Source organism: Colletes gigas, unplaced genomic scaffold (genome assembly GCF_013123115.1).
Source record: "Colletes gigas isolate AHSC1104 unplaced genomic scaffold, ASM1312311v1 Colletes_gigas_Sc00034, whole genome shotgun sequence".
NCBI classification, from domain to species: Eukaryota; Metazoa; Arthropoda; class Insecta; order Hymenoptera; family Colletidae; genus Colletes; species Colletes gigas.
This window is the reverse complement of record NW_025106663.1, coordinates 746,184-769,550: the sequence shown is the minus strand read 5'-3', so window position 1 is coordinate 769,550 and position 23,367 is coordinate 746,184. Positions and strand designations below refer to the sequence as shown.

Genomic DNA, 23,367 nt, shown 5'->3' with positions numbered 1-23,367 from the left:
AATATAAGAGAAAGTTCCACCCGTGTCAGAGGTGAACACGGAGCGTGTCCTAAATTCTTCTTCGCCAGCTTTTTGCGACGGAATATGAAATCTATGAGAACGTTGCATCGGGTAAAAAGCGAGCGCGTGAATACGACTTGCTGTTACAGTTGAAAACACCCGGTAAGTCTTCGTCTCTTCGAGTTTCCTGTTTCTTATTGATTTCGCGCTACCGCGCAAATTACCCAAGTGCAGTCTAGCGAAAAGCGTACCGGAATATGCTAAGAAGAAACCGATACAATCTACCTGGAAAGTTCAGTTTTATCGGTCGTCTCCGGCGAAACCACCCCCCTCGTCCTATTCCTCCACAGTATTACGTTCCTGTCGTAATAAAAACTACCATGCACCGTGCACGCACCAAAATTAATTCAAACCCGTATCGATAGTTCGATAACTATTGGTCGATAAAATGTGTGACGTTGAACGCGTCTATCGCGTCGAGCAAGAGTTCCTCTAATTTCTTTCAATGCACAATAATGTCGAAGAGCATACGGATGACAATGTACAAAGTTTTTCGCCGAACTTGGAGCATCCGATCAATTCCAACTACCGTCTGGTTCGAATCGAACTCAATAATTTTCTATCGTAGCCTCGAACGACGCGAACCGGTCGTAACATCGACCTTTTATAGCATTGCATCCTATTAATTTCTTTGCGAACAACATATCACTGCTTACAACGAGTAAAAAAATATAATTCCTACTCGTAACTATAACAAATACTCCGCGTTATTGTACGGTAGAACGTTACGGAAATATTTTTCGAGTAAATTAATGTCATTACAAGTTGTCGTCGAAAATATGCAAATATTACCGGCAAGTATTCCAACAGTACACCGCGTCGTCTGCGAAGCAATTTATATTCATGTATAAATCAGTCGAGGGGCGCTAACTCTTGTAAGCTGTTTGATGATTTACTGCAGCCTTTGGAGCACTGCTGATGCTTGTTCTTACATGATTTTACAGAGTGCATGAACTATTTACTCCGCACTGTTGCTTTCCAGCTACGCTGTCTCCGCGAGCTAAATCCAGCTTTTAACGTCAGAATGTTTCTAACTACCGCCTCGCCCCGTACCCAGGAACACTCCTATTCTTACGTAACTCATGAATATTTATACGTACTAATAACTTTCTGTTTTCTTTCAGCGCGATGCGTACGAACTTTGTTTCCCGGGAGCATTGTTCCGCAAGCTGGCACGACTCTATAAACAGGGCTAAATCCATAAATTGGATCGCAGCTCAAAGCTTCGTTAACGGAAAACCGAAATACTCCCATGACTTTTTAACAGAGAAGAGTGTAATTCGAAGCAGAAATCCTCAGCAGTCGAGGTACGCGTTTTCATACAGTTAGTCGGGAATGAAGATTGCAGTCGTGTTTCAATTCTTGCGAAGCTTCGCATTCTCGTAGCCGAACGCGAGACGCGAGCGTGTTTTCCGCTCGTGGAAGCTTAAGAATCCGCGCGTCCGAGTCCCCATCGTTCCTCGGAATAGACGAAAATTCCACTTTTCGTCACTTGGAGGCCTCCGCGCGTCCGCGTTTTCTCTGCGTCTCGTTCGACGGGCGCAGTCAAAGAGACGACGCGACGGTTTCTATCCACGGTACGAGCAAATTACGGGAATGCAGTCGTGCAAAAAGAGAACAAGACCAAGTAATAGGAGGAAAGTGCATTCCGGACGAAGAGGGGAACACGGACGACGTGGTTCTCGTTTTTCGCGCTTTCTACCCTTATAAACGCCAGACTCCGTGAACTAGGCTTCTCCGGGCGCGTTCAAAGGAACGCCGGCACGTGTTCGCCGACGGACAACGATATCGTCGAATAATAAAAAGCAAAACTCCGACCACGCGTCAGCCATTATTGGATTACTCGACCGCGTACCTTTATTCCCGACCAAAATACGAGAAATATTTCCTCGGAGGTGAATGTTTCATTAAACCCCTTAAGTAAACGCGCTTGGGGTCTGTACGGAATTTTCATGAAACGCTATGTACACCTGGTCGAGAAAATCTGATCAAATTAATCCGTTCCGTTTTAAGAAAAATTTACTCGACATTCCTCCTTTAACGTACCAAATACACTTTGTTAACCAAACTAAATCTGAATAAAAAACTCGACGTCGTGAAACCCTCAGCCCCTTGTATTTTCTTGGTTCCGCGAAGGTTCTCACGCACCCTCGTACATTATAAATATGAGCTTACTTGCGGGTTAATTTAAACGAGACGCTCGAGGCTCGTTTAGGCCGTGTTTGCGAGGAGACTGTTTCCACGTTCTATCAGGGATATTCCTCCCTGGCGAACGAATACTCGAACGAGACAAGCGGCATTGTTTCCCCGTCGTCAAATTATTCCGGTGCGACGGGGCGGAAAAGAAAAAAAAAAACGTAAGCAACCGTGAACATCGTATTTCGAAAAAGAAAAAAGACGACTCGGGCGCCATGTTGCCCGGTCCACCCCTTTCAGGCGTCGCCACCCTTTGCGTTTCTACTGTTCGCCCGGCGGAGACTACGTACGCAAACGTGTTGTTAATTGCTGGCACAGAAGCACAAACTTTGGGACACACGACCGCCGCGTAACGTAACGGACTTTTGTCTACGGCTCTCCGCGCGTTCGTAATTAATGCCGCTTTTCCACAAAGAGCGCGACGGAGAAAGAACCCGAGGAGGCGGAAAGTCGGAGAAAGTTTAAAGCAAAAGAAAAGAGGAACGGGTGAATTCCGAGGGGCGAAGCGCTGGGGAAGGGAGCATGAAAAATGCAAAGAGAGATACCCGGGGAAAGAGAGAGACCTAAAATAAAAATCGTTCCGGTTAAGTTAGGTTGCCCACGGTTCAGAAGACCCTCCGAGGTGATAACGTTTCATATTTTACGCGTTATTTATTTCCTGTCTGTTTAAAATTCCACGTCGAAAGTGTTTCCCGATGAAATTGTTATTTCGAAACATTTTAGTGAAAATCAGTGCGTTTCTTTCGCGCGATAAGCCACCGATCGTTCAAGCTTTTCGGGTCCAGAAAAAAATTGCAGTCCTAAATCATTCCCTCCTATCCACCCGATTTGTCCTCGCCGGATTATTTTTTATCCCCAAAAGGGACAAAATTTTTCAATATTCAAGACATCCGAATTAATGCGTCGACCTTACTACTAAGGGGATTATTTTAATGTACGTAGATCCCATTTTTCTAAACTTTCGTTAAACGTCGATCGCTCGCTTATAATATTGCTTTTCTTTATCGTTCATTGTTTCTAGAACTTTTCAACCTACTTTTGATGCTGTAAGCAGAGTTCCTTTTATTAAAAAAGTAATAAGTTTGTCCAAAGAGAAACATCGAGAGGAATAAAGAATAAAGGCAAACATATTTCTAAAGGAGAATCTGGACGAGGAACGCTAATAAAGAAAAGTGGGTGCACGCATAGCGATACGGACGGAAGTTTCGAATGTTTCGATACACGGGGATCCACGGGACCGCGGAGATATAAACCTCGAAGCGAGAAGTTCGCGGAGGTGCAACAGCATACGTAAATGGAATACAATGCGCGGCGCTATTACTTCTGCAGGCGTGCGCGGCTACCAACGCCTGCTAACAACGTCAACCGCTTCTGACTCCTTTCTCGCGTTTCCTTTTTGCAGTCGAAATGAAAATGCAATGTGAAAAAACGTCGCGACGACGGGCTCTTCCACTCGCAGACGCGGTCACGACGTCGGAGCAATCTCTACCCGTTTCCGTGTCTTCATAAAATTTCGTTTCTATCGCGATTAATTCACCGGAATATCTTTCAAAGTGCAGAAACGCTCTGCGCTTCGACCAGAGGCTGTTCTATAGATTTAACAAGACACTTTGTCCTAGATCGTTGAATTAGCCGACGGAAGTTCGATGCGGGTTTTGGTTCAACGTCTGACCATTTCAGTTTCATTAATTTATACAGGATTGCTTTGGAAAAGAAACTTTAAATTTCCATGCGACGGAATGCAGTAAAATTCCGATTATCCGGCATATTCGGGAAGGAGCAATGCCATATTAGTGGCCAGAATGAAATATTTTTGGTCAGGCTTGATTTGAAATTTTTTTTTGCTCGTGGAAAAATTTCTCCACCTTTCGGAATTTTTTTCTCGGAAACGCGTAAGATTTTTGGGGTGTGTGTATTCACCAAAAGTGATTGTAATTGGCCCCCATAACCGAAAATAATTTTTTTAGAACGAATTGAAACGTTTAAATTTCGGCGAAAAAATTTCAGGGGAACAGGTCAACGCCTGGTCAGACATTTCAGTAATTAATTTTTTTCTCGAAAATGAGTGAGATTTCGGGGGTATGTCTATTCACTAAAAATCATTGTAATAGACCTCCAGAATAGAAAATAATTTTTTTAGAACGATTCGAAATTTTTTAATTTTGACGAAAAATTTCACACCTTCTCGAATTTTTTTCTCGAAAACGGATAGGATTTTGGGGGTAGGTCTATTCACCGAAAATGATTATAATTGACCCTTGCAACTAAAAATAATTTTTTCAAAACGATTCGAAATTTTTTAATTTTGTCGAAAATTTCACACGTTCTCGAATTTTTTTCTAGAAACTGAGTAGGAATTCGGATGTATGTCTATTCACAAAAAATGATTGTAAGTAACACCTGCAACTAAAAATAATTTTTTTAAAAAGATTCGAAATTTTTTAATTTTGTCGAAAATTTCATACTTTCTGGAATTTTTTTCTCGAAACTGGGTAGAAATTCGTGGGTATGTCTATTCACCAAAAATGATTGGAATTAATCCGCCTAGCTAAAAATAATTTTTTTAAAACGATTCGAAATTTTTTAATTTTGTCAAAAATTTCACACCTTCTCGAATTTTTTTCTCGAAACTGTGTAGGAATTTGGGGGTATGTCTATTTACCAAAAATTATTGTAATTGACCCCTGCAACTAAAAATAATTTTTTCAGAATGATTTGAAAGAATTTTTTTTCGCCGGAAAATTGAGGCACCTACCCCCTGTCGATTTTTCTTAGAAATTCGTTTTTCATTTTTAATAGATTTGTTTGACGCGCTACGGAAATTTTGATTAATACTTTTTTGTAGGTACCCATGAGCTCTACTTCAGAAAAAAGTTTCATTGAAATCCATTCACTATTATAGGAGTTATGGTCGTTTGAAAATTAGACCACTTTTATGGGGTTTTTATCATTTTCCGGGGTCAAGGACCAACTTTTCGAATATTTTTAGAATTTCTATATATTCTTCACTAAAATACCCGTTGTTTGCCGTTTTAAACATTAAAATCGCCCAATCCGTTCAGAAGTTATGATATTTTAAAGATTCGCATGATATTTTCGGGCAACATTCTGGCCAGAAATTATATTTTCGCTCTCTACTGTAATTTAAAATCGTATAGACACATATTACGAGCTATCTTGATTAAGATATCGAGATTCATGAAATATTGTACAGTTCGATTTACGAGGAAAAGGAGAAATCGATATTTTGATCCCATTACACGAGAAACCCCTCATTCGTAGAGTGATAAAGTTCGAGAAATACTGACGTAAACTAACGTCCAATCGCATTACCATCGCGAATTACAATTTTCTAAGCCAAAGGACGGATTTCTCTTGGATCGTGAACAAGTCTGAAAGGCATTCTCCGCCGTTTCTTGCAGTAAATCTACCAAGAACCCAGGATAGAAAAAACGTACGTTTCCGGATTACTTCATACGGAGCGCGAATAAGGTTCTTTGTAAAAGAAAAACTGATCAAATCGTCCTCGAGATACTGTCGCCTTGTTAAGAGTAATGTCGCTAATATTTTCTTGCGCGGCGTGGCCAAACGATGAAGTCGTTACGCTGGAACAATGCCAATGTCTAATTTCGCGCAGTTCCTACCGAGGTTAGCGACACGGTAACGCCGAATATCATTCCTGGAAAACAAGAGGCACTGACCTACTATGTAAGAGTTATACCTACAACGTGTATCACAGCCAACTCCAAGAACGCGGCGGAGTACCTCAAGATAACAGAGAATCAGTTGCACCGGGTCACGCAGCAACTTTATATCGCCCGGTGGATTAACGACGCCCAGTCTACGCTCACCCAATATCGGGCCAAGCGGGACGAAACTTTTTAATCCAATACTTTTTAATCAAACGGCAGGAAAGAAATTTCACCCTGAAACGCGTCTTATAGTTTTAAACCGAGCCTCCTGGATCGATCGTTCGATATTCCTCGGTCTACAATTTTTAAAAACTACAATTTTAATGTACTTTCTCGCGCTGGAGGAACGCAATTTCCTTAATTTCATCTCGTAATGGCATTCGATCGAGACACGATTCGAGTCGATTGATTCGCCATTCTACGATTGCACGATCCACCGTGTCCGCGACTCCTCGAAACGAAGATTGATTTTCGCCACTCTCCCCTCTGTGTATCGTTCATTTCACGCCGCTTCTCCAAGAAACGTTTCGATCTACGAAATTTAAAGCGAGCTCGAGCTTGCGGGGAGATCATTAAACAAAATTACTCCGGGGTAAAATTCTCCGCTGGAGGAATTGGAAACGTACGAGGTATTCGATGGCGGGGACGTCGGTAAAAGCCGGACTAATGTCTCAAAGTTTTCGAGTAAACTAAATTCAACTCCGGAGCGCCGAGTAAAAAGTTCTCCCGCGAGTGTTCGCATCCTTACAGAAAATAACTCGAACCCGGGGTTATCAACGCGCGTGAATTCACGAACGTGACTATTCCCGGTCGGATTATCCGCGTCGTCCATTTAATTTCGCGTTATGATTTTGAAAATCAATCCTGCGTCCAGAAATAACACGTGAAATTACTGGGACATCCTCGGGGGCAGCTCGTAAACACTAGAAATATATATCGAAAGGTTTTATTGCCAGCTCGAAGGGGAGAAAGTTGGGCAGTGAGCGAACAAAACGAAGGAACGGAAAGGGAGTCGTGCCAAAATTGTGAACGGTCGTGTTCTAGGTGGCATGTGCTCCCAATCAATCGTAGAACGAGCGAGAGAAAGAGTGGGTCAGAGGTGGAGACAGGTGGTCGAGGTACCTGAGATACCGGTCACCGAGTCCAAGTCGTTTCGTTCGACTATAGCGTCCGATATCTCGCGATCGACCCAACCATCCTCGTTCCACGATATTTTCTATCTCGCTTGCGGAAATTATCCAACTTCTTAATATCCGCTTGTTTTCGAAACCGGATATTCGTATCCGTCGCGAGCGGCGTGTTTTCGACGATTGAAGTGTATCCAAACAGATTCGGGTACGTTCGTAATTTCGTCCGAACAGCGCCCGAGCAGCTTCACCGCGCGGAAAGTTATACCCTCCCCGAAACTTTACAACTGCACTTTTCATTAAAACACGCGAATCGGATTATCGATACACCGAACGCCGCTGCTTCGCTGTTCGTTGTCGATTCCGCGGAGCAAATTGAAAAAAAGTTTCGGTGTTCATTGTTAATCGCGACTCTTAACGAAAAAAGAAGGGGACACGGAGTTCAGGGTCTGCTGGGAAAAATAGAATAGGGGAACCGGGGGAGTCGGTGTATAGAAATGTCCAGGCGTGAGGGGCCAAGCGTTTTCGGGCGTTCTTATTTCGCGCGTCGAAGGAAATCGGGGCCGGCGATCCCTTTCAGACATTCTGTGGCTCGACGTTTGCAAGCGTGGTGTATGTAAGGGGACGGAGACAACGAGACAACAACGCTACGGGACATTCGCGGTCTTTCGAGATCGAAATATGAGATATCTCGACGCATAAAGCGAGGTTACAAAACTAGACACAGGGACGCGGAGGGCTGACATCGACGAGACAAGATATTCGAGAAATTCGTTTGTTGGTCCAAACAGACGTGCCTCCGCGAGCCACCTGGAAGGTGCGATACTACCGAGGCGTTCGAACATTCCCTGCCCGTATCCTGTCGAACTTTAATATCGCACGCACGAGAAAATACACCCGGAAAAATATCCTTCGCCGGAATTTCCATAACGCGTCGCGTCAAGCGCGTAATTCGCATTACAGTACGAATTACATGGGAAATAGCGAGGCGTTTGTTGGTCAAATAATAATTTGTTGGTAAAACTGACTGCGAGACCGAAAGCCAGCGAAATGTTTGGATATCGGGGATGTCCAGTTTTTCCAACGAAACGCGGACAGTAACGAGACACACCTTAATTAAGGAAGCAAGCAGCATCGGTCGTTAGTATTTTCAGAAGACGTGTATCCTTTCATTGCGTGCGCGCCGGGGTCAAAGTGCAGCGTGTAGTGTCCTTCAGAGATTTCAGACGTGCTTTTACTTTTCTCCCCGGGCTCCACTTGCTCGCGCTTTGCTTTTTCGTCTGTATAGACGTTTTCTAAAAGGTCAAAGGGGCCACGTCCCCATCTTGAAAACATTAATGAGCTCCCAGAACGACGTGCACGCACTGTACGTATGTACGTGCGCCTGCATTCGCCGCGCCCAGAAAAGGGTGGAATGAAACGAGGGTGGGGGTCGGCGAGGGGTGGGAAAAAAAAGAAAGAAGCCGGAGTTGAAAGAGAGGCTGTAGTCGAAAACGTGTCGTCCAAACGAAACTGCGCTCAACAATTTTCGGTATCGATGAAACGAGAATGTTACAAAATGGCCAAATTTTCTACCCATAGAAATGATGTACGAAGCTCGAACGATATTTAAATCATAGTGTTCGTCGCGGAAAGGTGATTTAATCGATGATTCTCACGGCACTTGAACTTCCGCGATTCGTTGTAAATCTGTCGCGTTTGCGTGGCCAGGGAGCCCGTTTATCAAAATACAGTTCATCCGAGATTACAATGATCCGTATGGATACACCCCTAGCAGCAGTTCGCTTCCTCCGGGGGCGCTTTCGCTCTCGCAGCGGGATTATTCGCAAGAGCTGTAAATATGGCGCGTTTAAACCGACGACAGGGGCAGAGAATCGCCCCGTAAATAGGGAAATATTCGACGGAGAATTTACCTATACGTTCCGAGTGAATACTCTGAGATGTCATGACTCAGGGTTAAAATTTATGTCTTCGCGCTGTGACGTTATCGAGAATCACGGGAAAAATCTATAATAACCGCTCGAGGATATGTACGAAACGTATGTACACGGGCAAGAGTTTCCGATCGTTCGCTGATTTCTAGAAAAATTTAACATCCTAATAAAATTTATCAACGAGATAGTTACTAGAAATAGCTGCTTCCAAAATTGAATCTTTATCGCGAAAGCGATAATTAAAAGTGCCACGAGATTGAAAACCAATCGGTCATTATTAAACAAACGACAGTTTGAAATTTAAGGTCCGGGCAGGCGAAACTCTACTTAAACCGGGTAAGAGCAAGGGAAAATGTGAATCGATAAGAAGGAAGAAAAGGAAGGAATTCCTTTATCGTGGAATTGTTCCAGATTTATGAGCTCCAGGAGTTCAGCTATTCAAATTTTTCGACTGCTCTTTCTTGCCTACCCACCATAAGACCACAGGGCTCTCTGCCCGGCGGGTAACAGGGGGGGAGGCCAATATAGAAATGGAAGAAAGCAAAGTCTTTACACAGACGAACGGATTCGATATTGATGAACTCTAATAACTTCCGTCTGAAAATTTCAAATTCTCCTTTTTTCACCGACGAACCGTCGTTCTCGTCGTCGTCGAGCCACTCTGCATATACGAGCAATGCAACGGCTCGTATTTGCCTACAATAAATCTCCATTCGGTATTGGTTTCCCCATTAGCAAAGTTTATCGTAACCACCGAGGAAATATAAGAAACATAAATTCTTCGAGACTTGTTTCGAATTAGGTAGGCAATACCTCGAGAAATAATATACCCGGCTCTTTCAGTGGCCCAGAAAAATTTAAAAAGCTGGAGTAAAGAAACTTAATAATTGTCAAAGCTCGAATTGAAATTGTAATTGTAACTGAATCGAGATAACGACTAATTTGAGCTCGTAACTGAGTCTCGAATAGGGGTCAAAGACGACATATTCGGAGTTGATAAGACGAACTTTAAACGTACGAGCAAAAGCGCATACTCTTGACGTTCTGCTCGGGAACAACGATATTGGTTGCGCGTGCAGCCAAGTGCATCCAAGATACCGAAGTCATAACTGAATCGTCGTTCCGCGATAATTATTATGCCCTCGAGTTGCTCAAAGTTGGAAGGCGGCGCGAGCTTCTGCACACCGTTCGAGCACAGCAGCCTTTGAAAAAGAGACCAGGTAGGCGAACAAAGAATGGCCAAGAGTCTGTATCTACGCGGCTGGCTGTGCACATACGTGAATATGCACGTGTGCGAGTCCAACGTGCATCTGTGCACCGGCTGAAGAGAGAGACCTGGACAGAGAGAGAGGAAGACAAGTTGTAGTACCGGTCTAGCTTGTCCTCGACGAGAACTTTGGCACGTACGTACGTAGGTACGTAGGCTGTCTTACGCCATACTTATACCGACACCCTGGATACTAAAAGTATTCCCTACTTGGCTATTTTCACCTAATTTACGGCGAATAAAGCCGAAACAAAATGTGAAACTTGGTTAGCTGCACGGAGACACTTTATCGACCGTATAATTGTACTTTCTTCGGACTCTTAAAAGCTGAAAACTATTAAACAACTCGCTACACGCGTTCATTAACGCCTTTTCAGATTAGAATCGAGATCATCTACGAGAGATCTTTTGGACAACTGGTGGCATTTATCAAATATTTCCAAACATTAATTTAATTGCTTCTAATCATAGTCTAATTGACACTCTGTAACAAATAGCAGCATACATAACGATAATGCTAATCTTTGGCGTATAGATATTCGATGATGAGTGGCTGCAAAGCTATCAAATACCAGTATACGTATGTTATTAGCTTGTCCATATTACCATCCAGAACGGCGCAAAGGGGATAATCGTAACAGCATCGCGTTCAAACGCAAAGCTACCGGCGTCGAATGATCGAAATCCACTCTGGTTTAATGTCAGCGAAATAATAAAACAAAAGAGATCGATCAGCGTTAATTCCTACGAATTCCTTCGACGAACGAACACGTGAAATATCTGTCGAGCCAGAGAGAAACCTCCCAGCAAGGGAGAATCGCGAGAACGCCATGTGTAGCCTTAAATATGGAGCCTCCTGCGCTTCTAAACGACATATGCGTGGGGCATACGAGTTCCCCTAACCTTGTGGGGTGCCATTCGGATGCGTTAATGCAAGATAATGCGGCGTCATTTCGTTTCATTTAATTTCTATTTACCCCGAAGGCCCGGGTTTCCCTCGGTAGGAAGCTCGAAAAAAAAAAAGAAAAAAGGTGAACACGTCGCGCGATTTCCGGCGCGTTGATTCAATTATCGGCAGGTTAGCGCCGAGGAACGGAAACTGGTTACAGGTCGAGCCAATTCACGGCTAAGTGCTACGTCCACGGACCGAGTCTGTGATAAGAAGAGTCTCGACAACACCTAATAAGCACACGTCGCGTTATCTCTGGTTGGAAAGTCGAGGCAATGGGACACGTCTCCACCAGTCAATCGTTATCTGGCCACAGAGAACGCGCTAACACAGCCATGCGCCATTGTTTATCACCAAACTAAGCGTGCATTGTACGCTCGTTCGGTTCTACCGAATTAATGGCACTGCCGGCAGCAAGAAATACGGATCGTGGATTTCCAGCCACGCACCACGACGTACAATTTACTTTCTACGAATCGTTTCGCGAATATTTCATCGCTAATATTACCAGCTCTTTAAATACACGTACAGGGACCGATGACCCGAATAGCTGTTTACTTTTCGCGATAAATTAAACTGTTTCGAAGCGTCTTACACGGTGCATATTAAAGTTAACGTTTCGTGTCACATTTTGTACAACTGTACGATTAATATGCAAATGAATCGATTAAACAATTTACTCCAAAGCTTCGATGTATATTTGTCGTGATTGCATCCGAAAGAAATTGATAAATCCGTATCGCGATGGAGGAACAACTCGAACTCGCGTTTATCGTCCGATAATTAGCATTCTTCGACGAAGACCAGGGGTTTTCAAGTACGTTCTCGAACGAAATTCTCCAAGGTGCCGATAACACGATGATGAGGCAATTAATATTGATGTAACGCAAGGCGAATGGGACGCTATATTTGACCGAATACCAAACATCGTCCCGGATTAATATTTAATCTAGGCGTTCGCGGTGTTTCCGCGAGCAGACGAGACCGTTGTTCGTGCTCGTCGAATTTTTTACGATCGTTACACGGTAAATTCTCAATGCAGCCTGCTTGAATATTCAACGCGCTCGTTTCCTCGCCGTAATAAACTTCTCGAGGCTTCGGCTGTGTGCGACGACACAATAATTATTATTCGCCGTTAAGAAACAAGCTTCCCCTCGCCCCCTTGACCGGCCGGTCTCCTCCGTGACGCGTAGAAACGGAGCACAGCAATTTGAAAACGCAATCGTAAGCCTCGAATAACTCGAGCAACTCGAGCTACTCGAGATAGGTACTTTGCATGCCTTCGCGCAATCTCGGATCGCTTACTCGAAACTATTACGCCTTTTTATGCTACCGGCGAGAGATGATCGTTTTTAACCCGGCTGTCGCGAATGCTACACACGAGAGACCTTGTTCGAGATCGAACGTTCAAGAAATCCGTTGTATAATTAAGGATAACGAGATGATATCATGCTCCGAACCGAGATGCAAACGATATCTCTTCAAAGAAACACCAGCTATGATATTTATATTTAGCATCGTGTCAAGAAGAATCTATTTCAAGTGAAATGTTGCTTAATAAATAAATCGATCAGGAAGTAGCACGAAGTTTCTTGGGTCGAATAATAAACAATATTGACCCAACGAGAACGAAACGTTGATTTACCGAGATAAATAACATCAAATTTATTCTCAATGATTGGTAATTTGTTACTCGGTAATGCACTGTATACAGTTTAATTATTGACATTTAATCGGAAGATTATCGCTATTTATTATTTGCACTTGAACGAATAATTCGCTCGACCGATCAATCGATGCAAATTTAAGAGTAAGTTTCGTTTCTAGCATAAATTTGGAAATCGTGTTACATCGATACAATTCCTGTGATTCAACGTTCGGGACACATATATTTCGACGATCGATTACTCATATCGGATTTCTCGAGAAAGCTTTCTCCATCAGCTGAGTTTGACAGTTTCGATCAGTCTTTATCCGAGATTATAGTCTCGGTGATGCACGACGATTCGATCGCGCCAAAACGACGATCTCGATCGTTGCGCGCTACTTCGATCCGTCATTCTCGTAAGCGAATCAACGGGAACGCTAGGCGGCCTATCGTCGAGTTTAATAATCTAAAAGCCCGTTTCGATTCTTCGAGTTTCGGAGGAAAACGAACAAAACGATACAGGGGAATTCTCCAGCCAGCCAGCGAAACGGAGCGGGCAAAGAAAATGGTGACAAAAACGAAGATAAAAGCGAACGAAGACGGAGAGAGAAAGGATCCAGATATCACAATAGGATTCGTCTCTGTTATTATCCTTCTTGTCCATAGCATTGGCCTTTCTCTTTCGCCCCCGGTCGTGATAGCATCGTTAACCTTCCAAGATCGAAAGAGGCTACGGGAAGAGAACACGGTATGTACCGGGTACACACAATCAAACAAACGAGAAACACCAAGTTACCGTATGAGAGAAACTAACGAGAAGATAAGTCGAGACTTACTATGGCGAGCGGTACGGTCAGGTCGATTTTTCTTCCGTCCGTGGGTGTATCCTGATCACTAACTAGCATGTACACATCACCCATGACTTTTCAGCGACGTGCGCGAGCGAACAAACAACGCGACAACAGATTTTCTCCGTTGGCTTCCCTCTCTGGCGATCGTCGACACTTGAATCTCACACAGAACACACTGCTAACAGATGGCTGACAGATATACCGATTACGAATTCACACGTAACGTAGTCAAGAGGAATGCAACGAACAGCTCGAAGATCGTCGCGTCATATCGCGGCTGGTCGCGGCGACGTGCGATCGCGAACGATCATGCGGGGTCATTCCTCGAGTTGTTGCCGATTCTGCTACTGTCTTCGTCCCACACCACTTCGCGCGAACAACTTTCCTCCTCATGTGTCGAGTTCGAGCCGCGTATGAGATATCGCAAAGGAGCCGATTATAACGTTCGTCGATCGTTCTCGCGCTACGAGCACCACAACAACGTGTAACGGGGCAAGATGAACCGAAATCACACCCACTCTGTCCAGGCACAGAGGGCAAACTGTCGTCTGATAGCCGCTCCGCGGGCTGCAGCGACCTACCCAGACCAACGAAAAGCGATACTCGATGGCGCTACGGCCGCACGGAGTCTGTGCTACGAGTACGCTTCGGGTAAACGGTGGCGCCGCTGCCGGCCGATCCTAGCACTAACCTCCCGCCCGCTCATACATTCAAACCCGACCGCACACCATCAACGACACCCACACACGCGCACACGTAGATTCATGGACGTGTGTCGCGCGCGTGCACTCGACTTCCACAGCCGACAGTCGCGATGTATGCACGTATACGAGTCGGGGAACTTGGCGTCGGACAAGCTGGTTCGGTGTAGAGGGGAGTCGGTAGTTATCCAGCCCCTGCCCCCCCCCCCCGATGGAAAGTGTCCCAGGGCCGGCGCAACCGCAATTCGTCGATTGCAACGACTGATTGTGAGCGCGATTTAACGGAAGTCGAGCGAGCTGTCTACTTTTAAAACGTGCCCGATACGACGGAGTTATGTATAGCCTACTACCTAAATTGCTTTGTCCGGACGATTTACATTCTTTTCATGCAAATCAGTTTACAGCTAGCCAGACGTCGATGCATCTACCCAACTGACCCTCCCGCCCCTGCGCGTTACTCTTTTCTTACTAATTTTTTCGCGTTGTTTCTGTTATCGAACAAAAAAACGAGGAAAAGATCCCGGGAGTTAAGACGGCCCTGACACGCTAAGAGCACGTCGAGAAGCGTTCGGTCGGTCTTTTCTCCCGTAACACTTTGGAGCAAGTATATGCAACGAGTTAATTAGTAATGGCGCACAGGGCGATGACGGTTATCGGTATAAAACGATCGAAATGTCGGAGACGTTGTCCGCGCCATTCCTCATCAAAATTCAAAGCGCTCTCGTTACAACTTTCGAAATTGCGAATGTACCTTTGTTCCAGAAAAGTTCGAAAATCACCTCTGAATTAAGCACTCGGGGCGAGAGGCAGACTCCGGGTCCGTCAGCGCGATTTCTAACTAACAACGGTCTCGTTTATGCATTAACATCACGTACACGCGTGGAGGAACAAGGAGAAGGAGAGCAGGAAGAACGATTAGATACGTAGAAAGGATAAAATAGCGCGCGGGAACGTTTTCCAGCTAACTAACGATCGCGAGTACGGATTTTAAAATCCGAGTATACACATTTGCAGGATATATCCAGCACCGCGTAGGGAAGAAATACGAGTCGCGATTTATGAGACCGTGTGACCCGGGCAGTTATGGCTGAAGCCGAGGAGAAGTGTAAAATACTATGGTTATTTGTGGAAGCGTGCACTTCCGCGCGATTTTTGCCTCGAGCCCTCTCTGTATACGATTCTTTTTCACGAAGCCCTCAAAGGCGGAAGGGCTATACGTCTGCCGACGATAGCACGGGATTCTCTCTCCGCCCTCGAGCGTATTCTCGGCCTCTTTCCTCTTTCGTCTTTAACCCTCCGGGCATCATCGGGCGGCGTTCCCTCCTTCCAAAGGGGCCCTCGCCATCTTCCAAGGCCAGCCATGGTTGTGCCTGGCTAAGTCGCCAAAAGCTTGGACTCCCCGTGGAATTCAGCTTCCGTGATGCCAGAGACTGGCGTATTGCGTGGCATCCCCCAGTGTCGGCGATGCACTTCGATCCGCTGGGATCGAGCCTCGTAAAATTGGATTTGCGCAGACAGTATGGCACGGTAACAGTATGCTGCTCCACCGTGACGACCGTACCCTTTCCGGAAATACTGATCGCCCTTCTGAATCATCGTTAACGATCCAACCCTTTTGTAGCGCGGCACCCTTTAATTTTTCAAACCTGCCAACGACATTTTACACCTATTGATCGCGACACTACCCACCGTGATTGATCGCGTCGATCAACCCACGCTGGAATCTTCACTATCACGAACAAAACACCACCGAAGTCATCGAGATACATTTTCCCCGATAATTCTATTCTTTTTAGAAGATCGAGGAGTCGATCTTACGCCAGTTTCTCGAGCAGTCGATTCAACGAATCGTTGGAAAAAGTTTTGCATGTTTTATGTCTCGTGTGGTTTATGCATGACGGTGCACCGGCATATTTCAACCGAGTATCCAGACAGTTTTTAAACGAGCGGTTCTCCAACAGATAGATAGCTGGCGCATGATCGATCCTTGGATTTAAATTATCTGGCTTTTCATATACTATTCCTGCGTTGATTTATTTGTCATTCGATCGCGTAACGATAAGGCAGTGGTTACGGGACACGTAATAGGAGCAAACAAAGACAGCGCAATATCCTCTCGATCTCGAGCCTCGATGTTTATATACGCGTCTTTAATTTTGACTTCTCTTTCATCGTGCATCGTTATTGCGGCTGCGAGTTTCGCAGTTGCTTTGTGTTTACCGTGACTCGCAAAAGGCGAGGCGGCGTCCAATCGATTCTCCATCGTCGAAAAAGAGCGCCGCCGCGACGCGTTAAATCTACGTGGATTGCGCGAATATATGCATCCCTCTAACGACTACCTTTCATCCTTTGAATCTTCGTCCCCCAACGATAATTATTGTTAAATAAATAAGAAAAGTAATTAAGAAGATGGTACACTTTTATACGCAAGTTTCGAGCACCAGATAAGAACGTTGTAATTTCCTCGAAAGAAAACGAGAGTGGTACTCGTCTCGCGGTAAAAAATTCCAAGCAATTTATGAAGAATATCCTGACCAGCTGGTTCGCGATAGTAATTCGGATAGGGGCCTGGAAATGATCAATTTATCGTCGGTGGCGGGTACTTTAATCAGCGGCGATCGGCCGTTTTTGCGAAACAGACAGGAAAAAGGAGAAAGAAAACGCTGGTCGGAGAGGTGAGATGGAAAAACAATTACACTATCAACGATTGAATAGCGGGGTTTGGTTGCCAGTAAATTTCGCGGGAGCTCGAGGAAATAAGCAATGTAGATAATAGCTTAGCGGTACCGTTATCTACGGGCTCCCTGGGAGGATTGCAGCCCTGAAACGTTTGTTCGGATGATAGAAAGTATTTCGCCCGGGTAGGGCAAGTAGAAAACTTTGGCCAGAGAAGTTTTTGCGATACCGCGAGAATCGTATCAGATTTCCTGAAGCTAGGCGAGAGAGGTTCCCATCGCAACTCGAGTTCGATCCTCCTCCCCCTACCGCTTTTAAAGCCCGCTTATACTTCGTACTTAGTTTTCGCGGCAACCGAAACTTACCTAACAGATACGAGTCGTTGGCCACGATATGGAATCCGAGCGAACAAGTCGTCGTTCCACCCTTTACTCGTGACGGACAAATCGTCCCTGGGACAGAAATTGAACGTCGAACTCTTCTTTCCCCGAAATCGTTTCTTAAATCGAGCAGAGACGACCTTAATTTGCCCAACGTTTCACTCGGATCGTAAGGAAAACATTGCGATAAAGCCACTCGCGAGGGGAAATTTTACTTTGATAATTTCTGCGAGCTTTGCCTCCGCAATTGTAATCTACCAGGGCACGAAATATAGAAGCAATCATTATAATCTTGCTACCTTCCTCTCCAACGAACGAGAGTGCGGTTATGCCAAGACTCGAACCGTGTATTTCGTAACGAGAGATAGACAAAATTCTATTTATAAGCGTTTGTTTGTTCCGCGGTGATTGAAATTTTTATTTTTATTTGACGAGCGTAACCTACACTTTTATCGCGATACAATTTATTCCCGGCCGTTGAATATTTGTTATTTTAATGCGTCCGATAAAAAATATTGTTATTCACTTTTATTCGGTGCATAACCAGGGAATTCTAAATCGTTTAAACGGTATACCCCATTAAAACAGAAGCGGAAAACAAATGCGTGTGCCCTTTAAAGCGGATATCCCGATAGCGTGTTTCGACGATGCGATATTTATTACGTAAAATTTGATCCCGTAACGGTATCCCGCGGACATTATTACTTTTCGTCTCTGCGAAACTCGGAACATTTATTTAACGATCGGCGGCGGCGCTGTGAATTTCACTCTGATGACTTATGTTCGCGAACGTACTCTAATTTTAATGTTTATGATAGGGTTTATGACGCAATTTCTGTTCTATGCGAGTTTCATGTTAATAAGTTCTCTTACCGCGATGTATGTTGCAATAAAATGTACATTATTTAGGTACAAAGCCTCCGATACGCGTACCTACGCAAAATCATCGAAAATACGATACTCTATTACGGGGGGGGAAAAATATTTATGCCTCGATTTACCGAAATGCAATACCCATTGAAAATAATCCCGTGGATCCCGAGTGAAATGTAAAAAATACAATATGTATCGCGTTTCCGTTCGAAAAACAATCGTGTCCCTTTCGATGGGTTTTGAAAGTTGCGTTTAGTCTACCAATTAGTCGATAATCGAGCAACCTTTCAAACATTCTCGCGAATCGAGTTGAATTTCTCGACTGGATCCAGGTTAATTAATTCGCGGATGGAGGTCGTTTTGGGTCAGGTTGGCGCGTTTCGACGTATCGTTAGGGGTACGTTCGTAGCCGCTTTTATGCACGGCGTCGCGAAACAATCGTATTCCCCCTACGGCCATAACCGGTCCGCGGTAAGGCGAGTACGTCTTCTGCCCCCGAGTTTCGGAGGGTTTGTCCTCCCTGGAGAAATGTTCGTTCTAATTTATGAAACACAGCGGACGTTACGGCGTTTACGGAGGCGCCTTCGCCAGGCGGCTACGAGGCCCGAGAGCTGGCACGTGAAGGGAAAACTTTCCCAGGTAAGCTGCCGCCGCCCGCGAAGGTTACCACCGTCAGGATTTTCTTGCTACGTCATTAGTATTCCGGGATATATACGGAGCCATCGAGACAAAGAGGGACAGCGGAGGAGCTGGAGGAAGAACGAAAGGAGAGGAGTTTCTGCTAAATAAGTATCCCACGCACAGGGACACGTTTCTCTACTCGCCCTACTTGCGCTCAGCCTCTTATTCTTCCTCTCCTTTCCTCTCGCTCCGTCTTCGCGGCCAACTCGTTCCGAACAGCCGTAAGAAAGAAACGCGAACTCTCTTAACGAATGCTTTTCTTCCACGGTTCCCATCCCGGCGCTAACAGTTAGACCCTGCAATGGCCTGGACCACCGTCCGCGATGCCTCGAGAAATATCAACTGTCTTTTCCCACCGTGCGCTTCTTGCAATCAACGAAATTAATGAACCGTTCACCGTTCCTCGAAATACATTCACCGCGGCAAACACGCGGTAACAAACGATCCTCCGTAGCCGACGAGTATCTCTTTATTCGATAGTCTTAATTTTATTATTTCTATACTTTCTAGCTTTTTATTTATCTTAACCCCTGCCCGCGTCGAACAAAACAGGAAGTATCACCGCCCCAGTTCTGTAACGCAACATACCTATCCGCACCTTCGAGTAAACATGGTCAAGTACTTAGTATCGGATATGTAGCTAGATGGAAAGCTAAGTTAAAAACATGGTACCCGGAGGAAAAATGGAGCAGCTCGAAATAAAAAGGAAAATCGTGTTGGATCGTATAAACAACCTTTCCTATTAATTCTTACGTTCGATCGCGCTTACCACGGTCCACGGTCCACGGTCCACTTAAATTTATACGAGCACCGTAAATAAATCTCCCAACGTGCCTTAACATTTTTCAAAGGATATTAATTCCTATTTAGCTGAAGCGTCCCCTTCGTAATTTTGGCTAAATTAACTGTCATTGGAGTGGGGAACTTTATGGGGAATCCGTGAAATGACGCGCCACCCTACGATGCTAAAAGGTTTCCCACCCCTGACCTAGAGTAATATTACGAGTTGCGCGCGGAATACTGGCGGAGCGAGTTTTGGCGCCGAGTTTGTCGGAAGCATGAGTGTACGACGTGTTGTGCTGGAAGTCGGTACTTGTAACGTTGAGCTGTACCATCAGGGAAGACGTTTCCTGTTATGAACTTCTGCTAAGAGGGTGAATTATTACGGAGATATATCGGGGGGACTTTAATTTATCAACTCGTCACGACACTTGGAAGGCTGATTCGAATACGTCCAATAATTTAGTCGAGTAACGAGTAATTTACCACCTTCCTCTATATGGACACTAAAATCTAGTAAACTGATATTAGTAATTTAGGAAATTCCAGAACGATCAAATAATTCCTCCTCGAATTGGATAATCAATGTTTTTAAAAAGAGAAATTTGGTGCGGGCTAGAAAAAGATTCCATCAACCTTCCATCTGTATAATGAAACAAAAACCTTCGACCTTATTTTCATTCGAGGAACACCGGCAGCAGCGCAGCTGTTCCCCAGGAAATGGTTTTAACTATAAGTAGCATCCGATCGAACGTGAAATTGTTTTTATTTTGAGATCGGGGAACGTCCACAGAAAAATTCAATCTCGAAAATGTATGAACAGCGAGACAACTGGAAGCTTTGCCCCGGCTGTACCGCGTTCAAAGGAGACTCCCCATCGACCGCCTTCGTTTTATCGCGATTCCCAGTCCCGCGTAAAAAATACCATTCCTCGTGTATAGTGTTTTCCCGTGTGTGAGAGGCGCAAACAGAGATCGCGCGGTGCCTCCGAAATGTGTCAATCGTCGACGGAACTTTTCAAGCGATTGGGTCGCGAATCGAGTGACCCAAATAGACGCTTCCACTGTCCAATATTTCGAACGGTATATAATTTGACTGGAGGTTCCACGATCGATCGTGTTCTCGTAACAAAGCGTTTAATCATGCGACACCGATACGTTCTTTCTCGCAAATAAACGTTTCAAAGACCGCGAGCGAACGATTCGACTACCAGACTGTTCAACCACGCGAACGAGACTCTAATTTCGTTCCAAGATGTCATGTACACCTTGTAAAGTCTGCAAATATGCCTAATAAATATTTTAAGACAAGATATCATTTGAATTATCATCTGCTTTGATCATTACAACTTAGTTTATGATGCATCTAAAAGACGTTACAACTATTTATATTTATAACTGCACCGTGGATGTATGTTTGACTAAACGCAGTTATTCAAAATAAAGATATATAAAATTTTTGAAAATGTAAACAGTGACCACGTAGAATATTGAACAATGTATTATTACAGAATTTGAATTATTAAATCGAAGAAGAATCGTAGAATAATTAAATCGCATTAAAAATTTTAAGGATTATTTAAACAAACTGTAAATTACTAAAGAGATAATTCAAGAAATATCGTCTTTATCGAACATTGGTATGAGACTTTAGCACCAGATGATACATACCACGTTTTACAGAATAAAAGTTACCTACGGTGGACCTGTACCTACAGACGTGGTACAAAATACATATTCTAAAAAAATTATTTACAGTTATGAGGGTCAATAACAATAATTGTTGGTCAATACACATAGCCCCGAAATCCTACTCATGTTCGACAAAAAAATCCTGATGTAAACTCTATTCCTATACCTCGACTGTGAGATAACTGCCATGACGCGACATCTATCGCATTTTTTAGATCCATGGGGTTTTAGAGCCCCATTACCATGCCGGTATCGCTCGCACCCTTACCAACGCCCTATAGAAAACGATCGTAGCGCTCAAAACAGTAGGAAATGAAACTAGAGGAACTCTTTTCTTTATCAACAAACTGAAGCTGTATGGACCAAAGTCGGACATCAACTATGATTGAAAACTCACCAATTAGAATTAAGTCCTGGTTCAAAATTAGGAACAGCCGTCTCAGACACCCGGAGGAGTTCAGCTGATGCAGCTAAATCAGCTGCTTTGTAATTGTTGGATACTACCCTGGAAAGCAAACGCGAAAAAATAATCGCAACACTAAAAACAATCGCGATAAAATTCATATTATATTTACAACGCGAGTAATTTTTATATTTCGCGACGCTACTACAAACCGCAATTAGTATTTACACGCAACTCTACCCTGGAAAATCAAACGCGAAAAATTCTCATTGTTCGCAACACTAAATGGAACTTTACGATTAATGCAAATTATTTGAAACTGTAACTAGGCAAAGAAACGCGTATAATTTATACTACGCAACGCTGATAACAAACCGCTATAAAAATTCTTATTCGCGACACTACTCTGAAAGAAAACGCGAAAAATATTCATCGTTCGCAACTCTAACAGCTATTGTGATATATTGTTCTTAGTCGCAACGCTAACCTAGAAGCAAACGCGATAATATTCGTATACCGCGACACTAATAAAATCGCGTATTAAATAATGCGCAACGCTAATTTTACTACGGCGTACAGCCGTTCCAGGCTGCTTCGTGGTACTGGAGAAAGTACCATCTGAAAAGCTACAAGTACTACAACTACTGGCGACTATAATGACGTAATAGGAACATGGAATGACTCTCCATCCTCATCCGAAGATGAAGATGCAGAGCCATTTGTTGCAGCCCACTCTTGCGACAGTTTGTCAGGGCCTCTTCGACTCCTGAGAGTCTCTTCTTTCTTCGGCGGTCCTGCCAAAGCCTGAAACTTAATCCTACGCTCGAGATTCCGTGCAATACACAGTTCGTCAACGATTCTACGAATCGTTATCGGAACAGGTGTGAAGAAACTCGAGCGGGACGAGCGTTTCGGGGATCCTACCGCGAAAGAACACGACCGCGAAGAGCGACTGTAAAGCCGCGCGATTCCAAAAATCGAAAGCAAAACCAAAACAAACGGTACAATCCGTTTGGATCGGCCAACGTTTCGATTCTCGAAATCGAACTACAGGTACAGGACCTTTGGCAGTCCTGCCCTGACCCTACCTACTTACATCTAACACACATACCAGAAAGTAAGTTACCTACCTACCTAACCCTGTATTTAATAAATTGCAAAACTCATTCTCGCAAACATACTCTCCACGGTTCTCACACATAATGTCCGGGCGCAAAACCCTACACTAGAGAGGAAGCCCCGGGGTTCCTCCGACACCCGAACATTGCAAACATTCACACTCTAATTTTTACGTACCAATGCCTGAAATCAACTGACAAAGGCAAGTGACCATTGCGTATCTTTATTACACATATTACGTTACTTTAATGTAATAAAATCTTTGATAAAATATATTCTATAAATGAAACAAATTAATATATTATTGTGTAAATAATCGTAATCGAATTTCTTCTGTTT

General features: G+C 44.2%; 2 protein-coding genes across 2 annotated transcripts in view; both read right to left on the bottom strand.

Annotated features, from left to right (window-relative positions):
- LOC122402292 (insulin-like growth factor-binding protein complex acid labile subunit) overlaps window positions 1-14,331 on the bottom strand; it is a 172,298-nt gene extending 157,967 nt beyond the window's left edge. The window contains exon 1 of the mRNA XM_043404956.1: window positions 13,710-14,331. Coding sequence (XP_043260891.1) covers window positions 13,710-13,793 — 84 coding nt within the window. The 5' untranslated portion in view covers window positions 13,794-14,331. The remainder of the gene's footprint in view (window positions 1-13,709) is intronic.
- Window positions 1-23,367, bottom strand: part of LOC122402287 — a 684,713-nt gene that overhangs the window by 231,551 nt on the left and 429,795 nt on the right. The gene's annotated exons all lie outside the window — the stretch shown is intronic.